A 20,747-nucleotide genomic window follows, 5' to 3' on the forward strand; every position below is an offset into this window, starting at 1 on the left:
GAAGAATCAATCTATTGCTAAATCTGTCAACCACTCTTCCCACTGGGCAAAAACTGGTTGAATCAACATTTTTCCACGTCATTTGAACAAGAAAATTCAATGACATTGAATCAATGTGGAAAACTGATTGGATTTGAGAAAAGTCGTTAACTTAAGGGAATTTTGTCTTTTTTTCACCCAACTTTTATGCTAAATCCAATGACATCGGTGAAATTGTTTGGGGATTTCACGTTGAATTGAGGTTAGTTGACAACTCAACCAAATGTAAATCAAAACTAGACATTGAACTGACGTTTGTGCCCAGTGGGTTATTATGTCATCAACAAATATAACCTTTCTGTTAAGACACACAAAAACAGAAAACACTGACCAACACTAATTCATTCATTTTGAAAAAAAGCTTTACTTGAATATCAACATTTTCTCAGAAAGTATAAATAATGATTTTAAAAGATTGATTTCCATTTTATACAAAAATACGTCAAAGAGAAAATAACTTGTCTTTGCCTGTCATCTACAGTTAAAAGTGGACATGCATGCCCTCTGATTAGATGGCAGTGGGTATGTTCAGATTGAAACAAGGTAGTACAAGTAATAACAAGATAGTGACCTATTGAAAGGGAGTCTGTACAGTATGTGCCAACCAAAATATGGAGGTGGAGAGGGTATGACTTCAATTTAGAAAATATGAAGTCAAATAATTATTCAGAAAACACGCAGTCAAATGCAGACTATACAAATGTTCAGTATAAAAACCTGATTGTTTGTACCCTGTGCTTGTTTTTCTGGAACTCTCTGGTGGATTGGGATTTCATAAGTAACTAAGTGCGGCTGAGTATCCAACTCTCCATAACATTTCTCAACCTCTGTGGAATCCAGCCTGATTACATTGGTTGCTGTCACAACAATAGATGCTTTCATCTTCCACCCATTCACAAATTACAAGACTCATATCACTGTTTTGCTTGCAAATACCTGTAAATATTGTCATTGTCAAGGGGAGGGGCTTTTATGATTTATAAAGGAGAATAACAAAAAAGGGTCCAATTCCATATGTGTCTTTAAATTAGGAAACGTTGGGAATGAGGAAGTGGGAGGAGAGGGGAGGGAGCCTGGGAGGGCTCATTCCTGAAATTCACCTGAACCCTATGAGCAAACATCAGTCAGAGAGAGGTCTCCTAGGCAGGCAGGCATGGGCCACCCTAGAATTGGGACAATGTGTGCATCCTAAATGGCACCCTATTCCCTATATAGTGCACTACGTTTTAACCAAGGGTAGTGTACTATATAGGGAATAGGGTGCCCTTTGGGACAAACCCTATAAATGGGTTTGAAGGCATACAGTGAATATGTGAGTCAACACGCCCACAGGGCAGACTTTGTTTATGATATCATAGCACACTGACTCTCTCTTCAGAACGAAACATGGGAAATGGGTGAAAGAAAAACACCCAAAGTGTCCAACTGAATTTCTGACTACTTTATATACAGTATCTACTGTACACATATATTTTTTTTTAAATAATTGAACATTTTGGTTTATTGTTTTGTGTCGTGTTGCGGGCAGCTCTGACAACAGAAAGAAACAACATGAGGGGCACTAAGTTCATAGAGTAATGGTGCATCTCAGAAATCCCTCGGTCTTCTGTTTGTGGAGTACTGTACACGTTTCAGTCTTCTGAGGCTTCATATGCACTTCATATGCACTTCATATGCACTTCATATGCACATTGCGTAGTCCTTTAGTTCTAAAGATTGTCATATCTTTCAATCACAGTTTACAATTGGAACCAAATAAAAAATACATATATATTGTCTATTATATTTCCCCCGTGTTTGGGAATGACAAATGTTGAAATCCTTTAGACACATGAACAAAGTTATAATTATCTGCACTATTGACTGTTCAGTACAGAAAATCACATAATGAAAAACAAACATGGAAGACTCCTTCAAACAGAACAGGCATGTACATGTATGAAATATCTATCTACAAAAACCTATACAGTTGCTCAGGACAAAGTTAATATGATTGTCATCCAGTAGTTCTGATGGTTGTGCATTGCCGTTGATAATATACAGTATAGTGGGGATCAGATTATTCAGATCTGCCCATCATGAGTCCGGGCCCCATGCCAGAGGGAATCACCCAGTCCCCCATACAGTCCATCCCCACCACAGCCCAACATAGCTGGGCCGACTGAGGCAGATTGTGTCCTCTCACCCCAGCCTCCATAGGCCTTCATCTTTCCACATCAGATCACAGTAACATGTTAGTTCTTCATGGACATCCACTCCACCAGTCCTATTCTTACATACCACAGCATGTAAGGCATAATGTGAAGATCCATTTGTTTTGTTCCTTGATAATGTCACAAATGATTGGCCACATAGAAGCGATCACTTGTCATTTGCACACATTTTCAATGAAAAGATAGAGAAATGAATAATGTTTTCTCAAGATTGTGTTTGTAGTGAAAAATCATACATCCTTGTTGTATGTCAGGGGAAATCCAGTTTCTCCTCCCTTCATTTGGGTGTCTATTAACGCAAAACCTGCAATGTGCATTTCTCTCCCCTTCTCTCACTCCTCCTCTCCTCTCGCCCTCCGCCACCGCTGCTCTGGATTTGTTGACTGACTCATCGTCCAGTGCGCTGTTGCCAGTTATTAGGAGTTGTCATGGTTACCACAGTGAGTGGGTGGAAAAATGTGCTCCTGTTGCTAGGCACCAAGGAAGTCAGGTGTGTACTCTCACCAGGCTTGAAGAGGACACTGCAAAAAGAGAGACCGAGAGAGAGGGAAAAAAACGTCAGAGTGAGTATATCACACAAACAAATTAAGAAAACCTATTCAATAACACAAGAAACAGTTTCTGGTGAGGATGTATTTAAGATGTATTGTCATGATAATAGGTCCCATTTCCCCATGGTGTCAGATTCAGATTGGATGTAAACGGCTACAGCAGATTTATCAGCCCTATGGCCTACTGCCTACCTACACCACACCTGACCAAATACATTCCACATCCTTCTTCCACTTCACTGAAAAGCCTTGGTTCCATTCAAATGGCCTTTTGGAGATTGTTTGTGGAATTCATGTTTTCCTTTCCCTCAAGGGGTGGAGGCAGTTGACCCTGGCGTGACCCTCTGGCCAGCAAACAGCCCTACCTGATAAAGGTGGAGGCCAGCTGCTCAGACCACAGTCTAACCCTAAGTGGAGGTGAGTTTAACATGGGGTGGGAGGGGTGTCCTCAGCAAACAAGAGAGTTATAAAGTCTGAGCATGTTGGTCATGTCATGAGAAGAGCCCACTGGCCTCTCTGCACCACCCAGTCCAAATAAAGACCTGAGAGGCAGCCTGGAGGAGCCTGCTGTCCAAACGCTGGCTCGTTTAAATGCTGCTCCACCTATAAAGCTACAAATATACCATGATATCATCAGAGCATAGCTCAAAGCTAGACACCAATATGTTTAGGTTTATTTTCAATGCTCTGAAAAAACATTAATGATGACTGTCTTAGGTCTCGTTACTCAACACTGTAGAGCGATGGGTTCTACATACATATCAAACCAAAAGCCCCCGGTCAGTATCTTTCCAAAACCACTCTAATAAGGGGACAGTTTGCTTTCAAGCCAATCGGAGCATCTGCCAGAATGTTGCTCTGAGCGAGACATCTCAGCACTTCAGCCTGCCACCCAATGAGCAGTGACAGTGCTGCGGCCGGGCAGCATAGAGTGCTCTGTCTCAGGCAGCGTGGGAAATTGAGCGTGTGAAAGCAAAGCACAGAGGAAGGCATTTCAGGCTAGAGCGATCACTGGGACCAGGGAGATGTAGGAAAGGGGAAGAGCTGTAATTACAACAAAAAACACCCCCCACCCTCACCCTATACTCCCCCACCATCAACCCCCATAGGAGCGAAGTAAGTAGCAGGACACAAGCCTCCTGAACTTTGATTAACAGTGGGTTTCATTTCCTGATCAGGACACTAGGTCTTGCCAGGCCAGGGAGCGACCAGCCCTCTTTCTCCCCCAATGGAGAGGAAAGCGAAAGGAGGCATCATTAATCAAATGCCGTTCAGGATGAGGGCACGGGTGATTGATTGGTCCGGCCTTTCAAAGGAAATAGGAATTCTGAGGAGTATCCATACACCCGACTCCTTGGGCCAATGATTGAGATTTGTGGTCCACATGCTCAGACAAAAGCAGAGTGAACTGAGGACTAGGGTCAAACCCAGCATCAAAGCCAGAGCCTCACAAAAACATTAGCTGTGAAACCATTATGTGAATAAATAAAGATTGTATTATTCAATAAGTCTGATCTCATATTGCCATTCATTGACTTTAGATGCGTAAGATGATGGATTACATGAATTAAGGTTACTGTATCAGTCTGTATAAACATTTATTTATGCCTATATAGTAATCTAAAGCGCAGACATTTATAACGCAAAATATGGTATATTGCACACAAATATTCAGTTGAATGACCTTGGCTTTGGGACAACAACACATCACATTGGGGTGAATTCACTGAGCCAGTGCAGTTAAACTAAGTTTGCCTGGTACCAGATCGGTTTGTGTTCTTGCCAACTCCATTGCTGTCATTTTCAAGACAAATAGAGTTGGCATGATGGCACAAACAGACTGGCACTCGGGCTAAAACTAAGGGACTTTTTTAAGTGACCGTACTTAGAAAATAGTATTTACCCAGGAGAGACCCCCCAGTTGCACCATCTTGTTTACGGTAGAATCCTAATGTAAGAGGGATTAAACAAGTCAACAAACAATCACAACACACAGACCTAGTGTCCAATTTAAAGGGCACCCTATTCCCTACATAGTGCACTACTTTTATCCAGAGCCCTATGGTGCACTATATAGGCAATAAGGTGCCATATGAGACACAGCCCTACTGTATCTATCCTAGTCTATCAGCCTACTGTATCTAACCTAGTCTATCAGCCTACTGTTAGTGAGTGCTCAGTTCGGGGAGGGGGTTGTGTGTCGGCTGTGAGGAAGATTTGGTGTGTTAGTAGATAAAGAAATTAATCAAGCCGATCTCTAATGGGAGGTTTGCACAAGATACAGTACATAGCCTAACCTCTGCAAGCTCGGAATTGATTTTCAAGCTTTACAACTTACATTTCCAACCACCTATTTTCACAAACGTTTTAGTTTAAATACAGCAACTTGTGCAAACATATCTCAGAGTGCAGCGAAAGGGATTATTCCTCCCATTATATATGTACATGCTCTTATACACAGATAGGTCAAATATCAGAGACTGAGGACAAACACTGAGCACAGACACTGAGGACAGACAGAGAGAGGAGACTGTATTGACTGAGTCAGGGCCAGGGTAGAGGGGGGGGGGGCTGATTGTGGCCTGTGTCAGGTGAGACTGAAGCATGTTAGTGACTGACTTGTTTGCTGGATGACATGGAGCTGAGAGTACTGAGGCTGTTGGCGTCTGTCACCACCATGGCTGAGGGAAACCGTGACTGGTGGGAATATTGCGTGGGCTCCTGCTTGTGAGGGTACACTGCCATAGACAAAGACATAGAGAGAACGTCTCATTGTTAATTTTAACCCAATAGATTCGCCTTTATTAATGGGTTAGCATTAGGGTTAGGATTAGGATTAGGATTAGGCTACATCTGTACATACTGAAATTGAGTTTCAAGCCAATTGCATATTAGCAGTAGCCTGGATGGCAGTTTCTGCACTCTTGTCAACTCCTTATGGAATTGTCATGCTAAACAAAGCATGTCAATGAGTGAAAAAGTATCTGGGACCAGGGTAAATCTCCATTATATCCCATCTATGACATGGCATTAGCAATTGTTTAGTGCTTACTAAGAGGCAGGTACTGACTGTGTGAGTGAGTCACGGTGGCCATGAAAGGCTGCTGGCTGGGGGACTGCTGCATCAGGCCATGCTGGTGGGGACTGTGGAGCTGCTGGGAGAACTGCACCGGCTGCAGAGCTGCAAGGCTCCCTGCCACGCTGTTGATCACTGGCACCGACTGGGACTGCGACGTGTTCAGACCTACAACAAATAGAACCTCAGTGATTTGGCTCATGTCAAAAGCATGACAATAAAAGCATGACTATATTCCCTATATAGTGCATTATTTTGACCCCTATTGGTCAAAAGTGATTTGGGTGCCATTGGAGCTCAACCATTGTGTTCATACGAACGCACAAGAAAATAATACAAGAATGTAAACAGAGGAGAATATGGGAAATGCAAAGCGCTGGCTGGTTGGTTGATTGGTTGACTCACTTTGTGCAATGGTCATGACTCCAGAGAGAGGCATGATGAGGTTTTGTGTCTGCTGGTGTGTATGGTGGGAGCTGTGGATGTTGGTCAGCGTGCTCACAGGTGGCAGGCCTCCACCTGACGCAGACATCTAGAGAGAGAGACACACTAAGAAACTTAGTGATACCATTATGGACCAAGAATGAAGTCATGTACTGACAATATCCTAAATCTAACATGCTAACTGATATAAGGATGGTTAAATCAGGGTATAGAGTATAGTAAATCACTGTAGAAGTGAAACCAGATGTTCTCAGCAATGCAGCTCACACAGATAAATGTTGTGTTAGTTCTGCTGTGTTTGTGTAACACTGTGTTTGTGTAACACTGTGTTTGTGTGACACTGTGTTTGTGTAACACTGTGAGAGGATGTGACACTGTGTTTGTGTAACACTGTGTTTGTGTGACACTGTGTTTGTGTAACACTGTATTTGTGTAACACTGTGTTTGTGTGACACTGTGTTTGTGTGACACTGTGTTTGTGTGACACTGTGTTTGTGTAACACTGTGTTTGTGTGACACTGTGTTTGTGTAACACTGTATTTGTGTAACACTGTGTTTGTGTGACACTGTGTTTGTGTGACACTGTGTTTGTGTGACACTGTGTTTGTGTAACACTGTGTTTGTGTAACACTGTATTTGTGTAACACTGTGTTTGTGTAACACTGTATTTGTGTAACACTGTGTTTGTGTAACACTGTGTTTGTGTGACACTGTGTTTGTGTAACACTGTGTTTGTGTGACACTGTGTTTGTGTAACTCTGTGTTTGTGTAACACTGTGTTTGTGTAACTGTGTTTGTGTAACACTGTGTTTGCGTAACACTGTGTTTGTGTGACACTGTGTTTGTGTAACTGTGTTTATGTAACACTGTGTTTGCGTAACACTGTGTTTGTGTGACACTGTGTTTGTGTAACTGTGTTTGTGTAACACTGTGTTTGCGTAACACTGTGTTTGTGTGACACTGTGTTTGTGTAACACTGTGTTTGTGTGACACTGTGTTTGTGTAACTGTGTTTGTGTAACACTGTGTTTGTGTAACACTGTGTTTGTGTGACACTGTGTTTGTGTAACTATGTTTGTGTGACACTGTGTTTGCGTAACACTGTGTTTGTGTGACACTGTGTTTGTGTAACACTGTGTTTGTGTGACACTGTGTTTGTGTAACTGTGTTTGTGTAACACTGTGTTTGTGTAACACTGTGTTTGTGTAACACTGTGTTTGTGTGACACTGTGTTTGTGTAACTATGTTTGTGTGACACTGTGTTTGCGTAACACTGTGTTTGTGTGACACTGTGTTTGTGTAACTGTGTTTGTGTAACACTGTGTTTGCGTAACACTGTGTTTGTGTGACACTGTGTTTGTGTAACTGTGTTTATGTAACACTGTGTTTGCGTAACACTGTGTTTGTGTGACACTGTGTTTGTGTAACTGTGTTTGTGTAACACTGTGTTTGCGTAACACTGTGTTTGTGTGACACTGTGTTTGTGTAACACTGTGTTTGTGTGACACTGTGTTTGTGTAACTGTGTTTGTGTAACACTGTGTTTGTGTAACACTGTGTTTGTGTGACACTGTGTTTGTGTAACTGTGTTTGTGTAACACTGTGTTTGCGTAACACTGTGTTTGTGTGACACTGTGTTTGTGTAACACTGTGTTTGTGTGACACTGTGTTTGTGTAACTGTGTTTGTGTAACACTGTGTTTGTGTAACACTGTGTTTGTGTAACACTGTGTTTGTGTGACACTGTGTTTGTTTAACTATGTTTGTGTGACACTGTGTTTGCGTAACACTGTGTTTGTGTGACACTGTGTTTGTGTAACTGTGTTTGTGTAACACTGTGTTTGCGTAACACTGTGTTTGTGTAACTCCAGTCATCTACACCGAGCAAATCCCGAGAAGGAAGACAATAAAAAATAAGAAATCTGATGATAAAGTGTAAAAGCACAGACTGAAAGTAGTAGTGTGTATGCATGTGTGTGCACGTGGGTGTGTGTATGTTCACGCACGCGAGTATGTTTTCATATTCCCTGCCAACTACTCCGAGAGGAGGGGATGGTCAGACAGTGGATGTATCTCAAATGACACTCTGTTCCCTATATAGTGCACTATGGGCCCTGGTCAAAAGTAGTGCACTATAGAGGGAATAGGGTTCCATTTGGGACTCAGACAGTCATCTGTACGGTACCCATAGATAACAACCTGTCTGCTCTGACCTGTTCCACACTATACTGACCTGCCCTCCCTACGAAAAACTAACATCCTACTGACAGGAGAGGATGACAAATGTACTATGAATCATCAGGGATCTCTCACTAAATAAAAAGGTTTATTTTCAACTTTGTTCGATTTAAACATGGCAAATCTGGTTAGTGTCATAAACTCGTTATTATTCTGATACTAAGAATACAATATAATTGTTTTTTGGCACCAGCGTTCAAGAGTTAGTTTCTGCATGTACTGTACTGTCAAGTTTCATTTTCACCCATCAAATATTGGACTAGGGCAGAGGGCTGAGTTTCTCCCCTCGCGCTCCCTTTTCTGAAGGTAGAAAAAACATTGAACATAATCAAGCGCTGTCGTCATTTCCCTGGCAGAGCAAGCAGTGCTGAGCGCTCCAATCTCCGCTTCTTTTTACAGGGCATTTAATCAATAAACGCATAATGCAGGATGTTTCTTTGTCAGGTTTATCGGCTCAGCTCTGGACCTACCCGGTTCACTTTAGTGGTGAAGGCGTTCTGTATGGCCTGAGCCAAGGCCTGCCGCATGCCTGCCTATCTGCACTTTCCACAGAGAGAAGCACAATGCTCTAACTGTTGTTACCTACAGACTGTTCCATGGCAGTCTGGCTCCGGGACCTGCTTTATATGTCTATGGTTGCGTACCAAATTATACCCTATTGCCTTATATAGTGCACTACCTTTGTCCAGAGCACTATGGTACACTATATAGGGCATAAGTAATGCAGTACAGAGGGAATAGGGTGCCATTTGGAACGGACCTCATGTTAAACGCAGCCCTGGTCCTTATCTAATCAGAGGCCAGGAGGGCCCAGGTGTGTTACTCACCATCTTGGCATCAGGTGACAGCAGACTGTGGCTGGGGTCCAAGCCACCCGGAGACACCTGCTGTAACACCGACTGGCTGGTCGACATGCTGCCATGGTGGCTGATGGTCGTCGAGGAGCTGACCTCACTGGGTCCCTGTTGGCTGTACCGCACTGGAGGGAGGGAGGTAAAGAGTGAGAGAAATTGACAGATTGTTAGATTGAGAGTTTATTTCTTGACCTAACAACATCTGTGTTACACAGGATAACAGTATATAGGGTAGAGAGACGGTAGCAGGCCTCTCAGTATGACTAAGTGTGCTATGTCAGCAGGTGCTCCAACCCATCAGACTCACCTGCTCTTTGACTCAAACAGGGAGAGCAAACAAACACACTGACCCCTCCACTGGTGCTATCAGCCCAGCTCAGCCAAGGCCATTTAGTGAGTACAATACACCGTACACCAGTCCCCCACAACCCCAGTCCTAGACTTTATGAACTCAAGCACCATTGTTTTTTAGAAAATCAACACTACAGCTTCAAACACCACAAATACAATTATTTACATTCAATCCAAACATTTGTAATTCTCATTACATTCATTCAACATTAAAGTCCTAAACTGCCATAGAGGCACCAGAGAGTCAAAATGCAGGGAGTTTTGTAGGTTATTCCAACAATGGGGGGCACAAAACCTGAAGGCAGATTTACCTAGATCAGTACATAACCATCCCTGTGAACCGGTTTGGTGTCTCATATTTTGTTATTTTAACAGTGAAGTGAGGTAGGTCGGAAGCTTGTGTAGTTGAGCTTTGTAAACAAAAAGGGAGTAATGAAGTGGTCTACGGGACGTTAATAAGGACCGGCCAACCTTTTGATACAGGATGCAGTGATGCGTATTAAAACTGTCACCTGTGATAAAGCGAAGGGCGCTATGATAGACGGCATCCAAAGGTTTAAGAGTTGTGGCTGCGACATTCCGATAAATGGTGTCACCATAGTCAAGGACGGGCATGTAAAGTTGACTGTACAATCTGCTTCCTGCTGTATAGAGAGAGACATTATCTATTTCTATAAAATAAGCCTACTGTAAATCTCAACTTTATAACTAGCTCATCCGTATGTTTTATGAATGTAAAATTATTGTCAATCCAAAAGTCCATATATTTATAGGCGGGAATCTGCTTGATGAAAGAATCATCCATTGCATAAATGTGTAAGCATCTGAAATATTTATATGAGAATTATAAAGCAGCAAACATTTCGTTTTTCCCGCACTACGTACCAATCTTAAATCAAAGCATTGCAGCTCCAACATAGCCTGGTCAGCCATAGGGGCAATAGTGTCATCTGCATACAGATCGATGTTACAGGCTTTTTCAGATAGACCAATATTATTTATACAAATAGAAAAGAGGACAGGTCAAAAAATAGACTCCTGCCGGACACCTTTTGTAATATCGAGGTAACTTGACACCATCAGAAAGCACACATTGTGTCTTGTCTGACAGATAGTTCCCAAACCACTTGTAATACGCCTGGTCGAGGCCCATTTTAGACAACCTTTGAATGAGTAGGGGAGGGTCGACAGTATCAAAGGCCTTGGATAGGTCTATAAATATGGCAGCACAGTGATTCCTACCCAGCATGGAAAGGATCCCTCTGTGCCCAGGTAAAGGTATGGAAGTGAAGAAATGCCTTCTATGTGCAGTATGTCATCAATAGAGAACCCTGTTATGTTCTCACCTATCCTTCCACTCTCCAAACACTTAGTCAGTGAATTCTGTGACATCATTGAATGACCCATCTCTTAATCCCGTGTCTAGACCCCTTGTTGTCTCCCACCTCCATTGGCCACCGGGGGCCAAAGGAATGCTGCTCTCCTCCTATCAAACAGATGTTTGCCTGGCCCCCTTTGATACCAACAGAGCAAACATTACACATTTACAACCAATGTCAAACACATTCTTATCCTGTAGTCTCAGTCTCACACAGAGTCTCCCTCCCTCCCCCCTGCAGAGCAGAGCAGTGGGTTGTGACACTGGGCCAGTCCTAAATGGCACCCTATTCCCTATATAGTGCCCTACTTTAGACCAGGGCATATAGTAGTGCACTATGTAGGGAATAGGGTGCCATTTGGGACAAAACCACTGTGACAGTGTTTACTCTCAGATCCCAGATCTTCCCTGTGCCCTCTGTCCCTGACCCACGCATGTCACACTGAGTGCCCTGTCTGTCACAGTCCCAGATAGTCACAGACAGTCCCAGACAGCCAGACAGTCCCAAACAGTCCCAGACAGCCACTGACAGTCCCAAACAGCTACAGACAGTCACAGACAGGAGACACCAAGCATCATATGTCTGCCATAAAAGAATGGGAGACCGTATCTCACTCAAAATAAAGTTTACCTTAGTAAAAACATGCTTTACTGCCTGGGAAATACGACTAAATCAGACCAGAGAATTTACCATTTTCATCTTGACTGTATTTCATCCACTAACAACAAACATGTTGTCCAGTCTGTCCAGGCAGACCACAAGAGAACCACATACAGACCTCATATTGTCTAGAACATCACACTAGCAACCCCACAGCACTTGTTAACACCGCTACAGAACAATAACGCACTCCATCAGGCCCATGACCCCCATACCCTCACAATGGCAGAGGACTCATAAACAGGCATTTATCTCCAAGCTGGACATCCTGTAAAGTGTCAAGGGGAGAGAGGTGCTATTCAGGCCAGCTTTGTTTTCCTGTGTCAGGCAGTAAATCTGGCTGCAGGGAACCCCAATCCCAGTCAGGAAAGCTTCCGTTGTCTAGTCTGTCTGAGGCAATTGGTCATTTGGAAGGAGGAGGAGGGCTCCATTTCTGGGACACCAGTGGGGTGGCCAGCGGTGTCCACATACCAACCTATGCACCCCCAGTTTGTTATTGGGATATTATAAAGATGCTGTCAATATAGCTTGAGATTAAGAAATCTTTCTTCCTCAAAATAACATTATATTAGAGACAAAAACAACCCAAAATTTAAACAACTACTGTACTTTCTAGCTGCATGACATTTGGCCAGTTTCAGACTGTGTCCTACATCCACTCTTATTTACATCCTAAAAAAAGTTTGCTAGCTCCTCTCTATCACCAAATTCTCAGCTGAAATATGGCTTGAGCTAAATCAACTACAATACCAAGCACACTGAGCACTGGACCAGGGGAGACTAGAAGTAGACCAGGGGGAGGGTGAGAACCCTGTGAAGGGGAGTGATAGCGTAGGCAGCAGGGAGTTACAGCAGGTTTAAAAGGCTTCAGTGCTCTGTGTGACCCATGTAATATCAAAGCCCCTCTTCCCATCCCCAGGCACTGGTCATTGAAGCTTCGGTGCATATTAGAGACCTCCCGGGTCTCTGTAGGACGTAGCAGGCCTTGGTACCTCTCTGACCAGGCTGGGGCTCCCAGTGGTCAGAGCAGGACCAGGCAGTAGGCAGGCCTTGCCTCTCTATCCCTTGGCCAGGCAAACTCCCACATACTGTAGCCTTGGGTGACACAAGGCATTGAGGCAACACAACCTGCTCACCATTTTTCCCTCCTATAATATGGGGTTTTACTCTCACTGTTATTAAATGAAATAACACTGTTTTCAGAGGATTACCAAATGAATAGAACGTGCCCATTACACCAGTCTACCAGGTATTGAACCACACTCCCCTCACTGCCGTCTTAATCTTACAGCTAAAACCTTTCCAGTGTGTCAGATTAGGTGGGAGATTCCTGAATCAGCAGGCTTTGCCGTGTGAGACGAGGGAATATGCTAAAAAAAAAATGAAATATCAGCAGGTTATCAGAGGTTCAATTCAATCTCTTAGCACATTCTGGTGAAAAATATGCTACTGTTGCTGAATTATCTGGGTTGATTGGCACGTCAACGTCTTTATCTCAGCTTTGATGCAGGTCAACATAAAGGGAGGGCCTATTTAGAACTCTGGACAACACACTCAATATTATTGACACAGAAGTAGCAGTAAAAAAGAAAATCCGCCCACCTCTATACTTTGCTGAGAGATGTATGAAACTGCTCCCTAAGCTTAGCTTTCAGATTCACCCTCAAAGTGGCTGAAACGTTCATCTTTTAGCTTAAAATAAAAGAATGAGTTTTGAATGGTGAGCGAGCGTTGCGCCTTTTCCTTTTCAATGATTATCACATTTTTGGGCTGCACCTCGACTCACATTGGTTGAGCGCCCTCTACTTATTTCCAGATTCACTCTCAAAGAAAGAATCATAACAATTATACACAACATAACAGTATGGTCGTGACATCCTTTCCCATAACGTATGGTGACACACACACACAAACACACACGTATTGGCATCTGTTTCGTTTAGAAAAGGGTTCAATTCCAATTGCCTATTCTCAATAAAAACGCAGGTTGTATGGTTAAATGAACGATCCACGGGGACACTATGGCCCTAAAAGTGTTATGGCCTCAGACACATGGATCATTCAGCTGATGAAACAGTTTGATTAGACCAACAGTGTATGGGAATCACCTATTACATGTATGTATTAACACGTGACTAGTAACAGAAGATATCTATTTATACATTTGTTTTGGTTTGGTCTTTTACCAAACACTGACTGTAGAATAACCTCATCTTTCCTCAAAAAATACTATTTGACTGTTTCTACCATTGTGACCAATCAAGTTAACTCACCCTTATCAACAGAAGTAAGAGAATCAATGAAAACTCCAGGAGTAAGAGGTTTTCCTTGATGTGACCTGATAGTGACCTCCCTCACATAACTGTTGTAGTGGCGCTGAAGGAGGGGGCTACCCACATCTCACTATAGGCTGGAGCACAAGGGGTCATCAGTCCTGTCTGGCCAGAAAAGAGCCAATACCCCAGAGGACAGCCCCTGCTGCTCTGGTCTGGAGAGCGCCCAGCCCCAGCCTCCCTCGGCCACTATACTGACGCCCTATAAAGGTGAGGGGGGAGGCTTTAAAATAGCCCCTCCCCAAGGCCCAGCAGTGATAAATGAACCTAGGTTACAGTCACTGCAGTCTTCCAATACGCCACAGACAATAGGGACCCCTGCCAGGCTGGGGTATAGAGAGGAGAAGTCAGGGGAGCCACTTATCAAAGGACTGGGAGATGTAGTAGCCAAGGATTTTAACTGTCCATTAAGCATGCATAACACAGGCCGTGGCCTAGCAACGCGATGAGGCAACCTGCTGGGGTGCTATTGTCAGGCCAGTGGCTGACACTGAAAAACAGCTGATGCTGTTGGCAGCACACCGGCAGGACACCTTGTAAGCAGGCAACCGAGGGCTAAGGGGAGCAAAATACCTTCCGCTTCTGACCCTTAACCTATCCCTCTACAACCAGCCCCTTCTCTCTCCCCTCCACACAAGCCTATCATTGAACCTAGCTCCTCAATTTGAAACCTGAGGTCAATGCTTGGTCAGGTGTGCTGGTAAAAACCACAAGCAAACAGAGCATGGGCTAATGGGCCCAGTATAACCAAAGGTAAAAGAGCAACCCGAGGCAAACGGTTTGTTTTTCTAGAGAGTTGACCTCGTGTTCTAACTTGAAAGAACGACAAGGGGCTTTGATTGAGTCTCTCCAATCATTGCTTTTATGGAGGTGAGCGATGGCACTGAGGATAATGCTGTGCCAAGATATCAGCTCCATGTTATCTCTTATAGACGCCGGTAGATGGCTAAATTGCACTGAGTGCAAACAGCATTATGATGTTTAACGGTCAGTTTGTTGGATTTCCTCTTTACAACTTCAGGAACTTTGTTGATTCCCCAAAAAGTCACCATTGACCGACCGACCTTATGCTTATAGAGTGAATGTGGAAGTAGTGGTTATAGGTTCAACTAGCGCTGAATCCCTACCTGACCCTGCCCTGACCCTGCCCTGTCACAGGACTGCTGCACTTTGTGCCACTCTCCTGCTCCTGCCTGCCTGCTGACTTTGGAGTGGAGATTGCAGGTACAATGTGGATTGTTCTCAGTGTGTTGTCAAATATCAGAATAACAATGACATTTGCTCAGCTCCCTCAGTGACTCTTATTGATCACTTGCCCTCTCTCTTCTCTCTCCCTGATCTCATCAACCATTTTTCTCTCCCTCTTTTCACTCTTGCTTGGGTATGAAAATAAAATCATCCAATTATTTTGCCAACCATTGTTCTTCTAACTGTCAAAGACATGTCCCTGATCATGATACCATAGTAATTAAATGCACTCAGATCATGGCTGGGACAGGTACAGAAAGAGGAAAGCCCACATTTTTTATGATTCCATGATTGTGTGTAGTATTATATTAGATATAATAGCAGAGTAATGAACTGTGGTATGCATGTGGTGTGGAGACGCTACCTTGCATCTTACTAGGGGGGGATGCGCTGGTCTGGGAGCTGTGGTGGTGTGGGGAGTTGTGGCTGTGAGACAGGAGAGGGTTCATGCTGTGGATGGGTATGGGGTAGGCGTCCATCGCCAGCTTCTGACGGAAGGCCTCCTCCTTACGTCGGTTGGCAAACCAGTTATAGACCCGTACCTCAGTGACCAGGTTAGAGCCCAGCCCATGAGCTTTAGACGGAGACACCCCTCTCTGGAGACACTCAGCCCTATAGGAGGAGAGATTTAAATAGTATCAATGGAATAAAATGGAAAAGAACAAAGGGGAAATATAATGGTAGTTGCATTGGAATGATAGTTGGATACAGTAAACAACGAGAGACATTCAACCCTGTCAAGATCATTCTAAGCTAGGGCCATATGCTGCTGTAATAATGGAGTTAGTATCAAATAAGATGTGCCAAACAATCAATTATTGAAAGGAAGAACAAAGTTGTGTCACTTTTTCCCAAATGGCACCCTATTCCCTATATAGTACATTACTTTTGACCAGAGCCATATTGGCACCAGTGCACTAAATAGGAAATAGGGTGGCATTTGGGACGCGGCCCAAAAGGTGTAACTTTCTCATTCTCCAAAGTGTCCTCCGCTCACCTGTTGCACTCCTCCACCAGAGCCTCTCGCTCCTCTTTGCTGGGGTTCTTCTGTCTTTCATAGGCCTGGTAGAGGATCTGTTGGGATGCAGGCCCCCATTTGAAACGGTTCCGTCTCATTTTCTTGCAGGAAGGTTCAGAGCCCACCTCCTCCCCTTGCTGCCCCATACCCTGACCAGGAGGGTTGAACTCTGGGAAGAAAAACAGCACCTGATCCTGACTGCCTTTGTCAGTCATGTTGTTGACAGAACCTTGCACTGCCTGGTTGAATTCTGGAAAATAAGAACAAGGTACATTTGATGCATCTCATGTCACATAAAAACATTGTATTGGCTGGAATGGAGACAAAATAAATCAATAAGACAATAAGAAGAAATCAGGCATAATTTAATGAGGGACAATTTCACAATATGTAGCCTAGGTCCTAATGATAAATCAGGCACATTTGAGGTATAGGCTTACTAGAATATGATACTGACCATATGTAGAGCCGAAATATGACATTTATTTTCACGCAAATTGTGTTGTGGGTGGCCATTAGTATTATGACGCCCAGGCCAACACACCTCTGTGACTCGAACTGTATCAAAGGCTTTGTGAGAAACTCAAATATTAACTTACGTCTGAGAACTTCCCGCTGTTTCCTGACATACCAGGTGTAGAGCGCCGCTCGCTTCTGAGTTTTCATGGGCGTGCCTTTGTTGAGGTGCTGTGAGAGGTGAGACTGATTTAGTCCGGTTACGTCCACCACCTCGCGCTGTGGTATGTTGTGCTGTTGCATGTAGCCTTTAATTATGCGAGCGGCACGCCACGGGTCCTCACTGCGGTTACATAAAACACACATAAAACAATTTTCGAATCACCTTGCTAAATACATGTTATTCGTTCTATTAGTAGCCTAATAGTATTGTGTGTATAATGGCCTATAGGTGTTGGTGCTAAATTAGCACCAACTCCTAGGCTATAGACCAGTATACACCATATAACACTCATACTAATAGCCCTGCTAATCTAATGTATTATTCATTGGCCAAATACATTCCTAACCTTGCTTCAGTACCAAGATACAGCACGAACATTCATTTCCCTTGGTTTATTCTATTCGTATTGCTCTCGGACTTCTTCTACGTTATCCCTGTTTTGCAAGGCCCCAATTTTGGGGGGGTTGGGACAATTGTTAAGTACCCTAATAAACGACCATTAATCATTGTATTCAATAGTATGTAAATATTTCCAAAGGTTACGGATTTTACTGAGCTGGTGTAAATCGCCTGGACGACTTCAAGTGGTGTATTACTTAACTAAAAATACTTTAAAGTACTACTTTAGTCGTTTTGGGGGGTATCTGTACTTTACTATTTATATTTTTGACAACTTTTAGTTTTACTACATTCATAAAGGAAATAATGTACTTTTTACTCCATACATTTTCCCTGACAACTAAAAGTACTCGTTACATTTTGAATGCTTAGCAGGACAGAAAAATGGTCCAATCACCGATCTTATCAAGAGAACATCCCTGGTCATCCCTATACTGCCTATGATCTGTCGGACTCACTAATCACACATGCTTGTGTGTAAATTATGTCTGAGTGTTGGAGTGTACTTGAGTAATTTTCTATTAAGGTATCTTTACTTTTACTCAAGAATGACAATTGGGTACTGTTTCCACCACCGGTGAACTCATAATACGTTCAGAAACCTGAAAATACTCCGAATCAGGCCTATTTTCAATTCAGTGTTATGACTGTAGCTGAGGCGACACTGATGCATTTGAAAATCAAAATCCTAGACCTTGGTTTATACATTTTCCACAGTTTTTGAAATGTCAATATTTCATAGCAGATGTGAGATACTAAGGATATATGATACAGAAATATATTACAAATGCTACTAAATTAGGCTATCATATAATCTAAACTAAGCACCAATAGGATAGGCCTAGGGTACATTGGTTTAGAAGCACAGTATTTTATGTCATCTGAGTCTGACACACACTGACGTTATAGTCTACACATTTTCCCATTTGGACAATAGGCCCGTAGGCCTAATCAAATCCAGACTAAATAATCCCAGAATCGAGTATGAATCAAATAAATAAATAGGTGATTTGGTTGAATAAGATCATGTTGTTTGCTTAAACATAGGAAATTGATAATACATTGATAATAAATTGAATGTATCAATTCAAGGCTTCCATCCAAAATTGCATTCAATTATCGAAGAATACACTTACACATGGGCTAAAATCCTCTGAATTATTCCAATGTTTCAATTATATCAACTATAAACAATTGCACAATTGCGGCCAAGGATGACAGCTCAATAGGCTTTATTTCGATAAAAAAAAAATCTATATATCAAAACAACTTAAAAGGCCTAGAATATATGCGCAGCGTGCTTTAAAATATTACAGTAAAATAACACTTACATTTATCCTACCGTCACAGTCATCTCAGATGAAGTTTTGACTTCACATGGGTAATTTTTGCAAATCTACACACAACTGTTTGTTTTGGAGAGTTAAGTCTGCGGGTTTATATATTGGTTTAGATGTTGGTTTATAACATTCGACAATGAATAACCAGATCTCCATTCACTCTAATCATACGACACTGTGTATCTTTCAGTTGATGATTTATAGAATACAATTAATAATAACTTAACTACACGTGGGTTAGTTTTGATTTTCTGCCGGCCACTTGATCATGTTACTAGCGTAATGAATGAACATTTATAAATGTATATTAGAAGATAAATTAAGACAATAACAACATATACAAAGATTAAGTCCTTTATAGACTACATTCATAAAACATAATAATATTTGCTTCAAGAAGTGTTGCAATATTTCACCAGAATATTCTTATTATTATTATTAGAGCCTATATCTAGTGCAACATTTAATCCTGCATAATAAACAAATGCGTGGGTGTGAATTCACTTTCTCTTCTTGCACTGCCATATATAATCTAAGTGAGAGAGATCGAGTAAGTTAATAATAAATAGATCTCGTTTAGTTGATATTTTGCTAAGGTAAATAAATAATAACCCGTGTGGATAATTAGTAACTAGAACGTGAAAGTACTACTGGCGCATTATTTTACATTTGTAAACACTGGGAACATATTGCCTTGTTGCCTTGCCTTTGCATTTAAATTAAAATGTGTTTTTACAGGAGTTTTGTCAGCATTCTAAAATACAGACACGATGCAGATACAATTGTTGGGCGGAAGGTAGCGGTTAGAGTGGTTAGAGCGTTGGAACAGTATCTGACAAAGTAACAATCTGTCGTTCTTCCCTTGAACAAGGCAGTTAACCCACTGTTCCCCGTTAGGCAGTCGTTGTAAATATAAATACATATATAAACGTTTTAAAGACACTGAAATTACAGCAAAGTCTAAAATAAGTAGGCATATCCATAATAACATATTTTTTGTTGAACAGTCCTAAATGTATGCAAGTAAACATTTAAAGTTGTATCCACTTACGCTAATATTCTGTCAACTTCTGCCCTCTGCTCCGCTGCTTCCTCCGTGTTAAGCGACTGGAGTTCTTTTAGTATCGGTGGGGTATCGAAATCATCCCCGTCCTCGGACCCCTCGTCTCCCGACAGTTTGCCCTTACCGTGCCCGTTGCTCAACGTTAGAAATACCGGCTTCGAATCCGAATCATTTCCGTTGATTTTAGAACTTGGCGGAGACATGTGTAGATTCTCCAACTTAACTCCAAAGCCATTCGGGCTAGGATCCATATCGTCCAACGCTTGGATCAGAACATCTTTGGTAACTCCGGAATCTAACAAGGCGCTCAAGAGCTCCTGTTGGAGAGATGTCAACTTGGACACCATTTTCGAGAACATTAAAAAAAAGTTAAATTCTGAACTAAAAGGGAGGCTGGGGAGAATAAAAACTAGAAAGTACAAAAAAAAAGTTCGATCTCTCTTCCTCCCGTGCTCCAGTGTTAATGTGAATGTCCTACTCCTGACACCTGCTCAGAGAAGCTGGTTCACTTCCCATTTGAGGAGAGTGATATAATTTGCCATGATGCTTTCAGAGGGCAGGGAATATAAAACATGGTAATTAGTGGGCTGGCTGATGGGGACTTTATGCAAATCGTCAGAAGAGGGCTGCACTGACGAACTGAAGCAGGTAGACCTGACAGTGTTTACACTGGAGCGCTGTTGCTTTTATTGGCTCTGCCTTATCAGCAACAAAACTTTCATGAACTTTGGACTCTGTTGTATAAAGACTTTGGTGAAAGAAGAGGGATGGTATACTTGTGATAATAATTGCACTACTACTACTACTACTACTAATAATAATAATAATAACACAGTGTAATTATAATAATATTGTATAGTCAATA

The 20,747-nt window shown here is 42.4% G+C and overlaps 1 protein-coding gene across 6 annotated transcripts; it reads right to left on the reverse strand.

The window, feature by feature from the left end:
* Positions 1-383: 383 nt before the first annotated feature.
* Positions 384-20,479, reverse strand: LOC110503921 (hepatocyte nuclear factor 1-beta-A). 6 transcript variants are annotated; one of them, XM_021582568.2, is made up of 10 exons: positions 19,871-20,479; positions 17,001-17,200; positions 16,381-16,651; positions 15,748-15,995; positions 9,386-9,537; positions 6,285-6,411; positions 5,856-6,047; positions 5,423-5,541; positions 4,689-4,751; positions 384-2,773 (listed from the first exon to the last, which is right to left on the reverse strand). In XM_021582568.2, exons 1-9 carry the CDS (start codon positions 20,239-20,241, stop codon positions 4,689-4,691), a joined length of 1,743 nt encoding a protein of 580 aa, XP_021438243.1. In that variant the 5' UTR covers positions 20,242-20,479; the 3' UTR covers positions 384-2,773. The 6 variants fall into 6 exon arrangements, with proteins under 6 accessions (XP_021438243.1, XP_021438244.1, XP_021438242.1 ...); XM_021582569.2 differs by having other exon boundaries at positions 4,707-4,751; positions 15,760-15,995; positions 19,871-20,478; XM_021582567.2 differs by having other exon boundaries at positions 4,707-4,751; positions 19,871-20,476.
* Positions 20,480-20,747: the final 268 nt, after the last annotated feature.

The sequence above is a fragment of the Oncorhynchus mykiss genome, chromosome 24, assembly GCF_013265735.2.
Source record: "Oncorhynchus mykiss isolate Arlee chromosome 24, USDA_OmykA_1.1, whole genome shotgun sequence".
NCBI classification, from domain to species: Eukaryota; Metazoa; Chordata; class Actinopteri; order Salmoniformes; family Salmonidae; genus Oncorhynchus; species Oncorhynchus mykiss.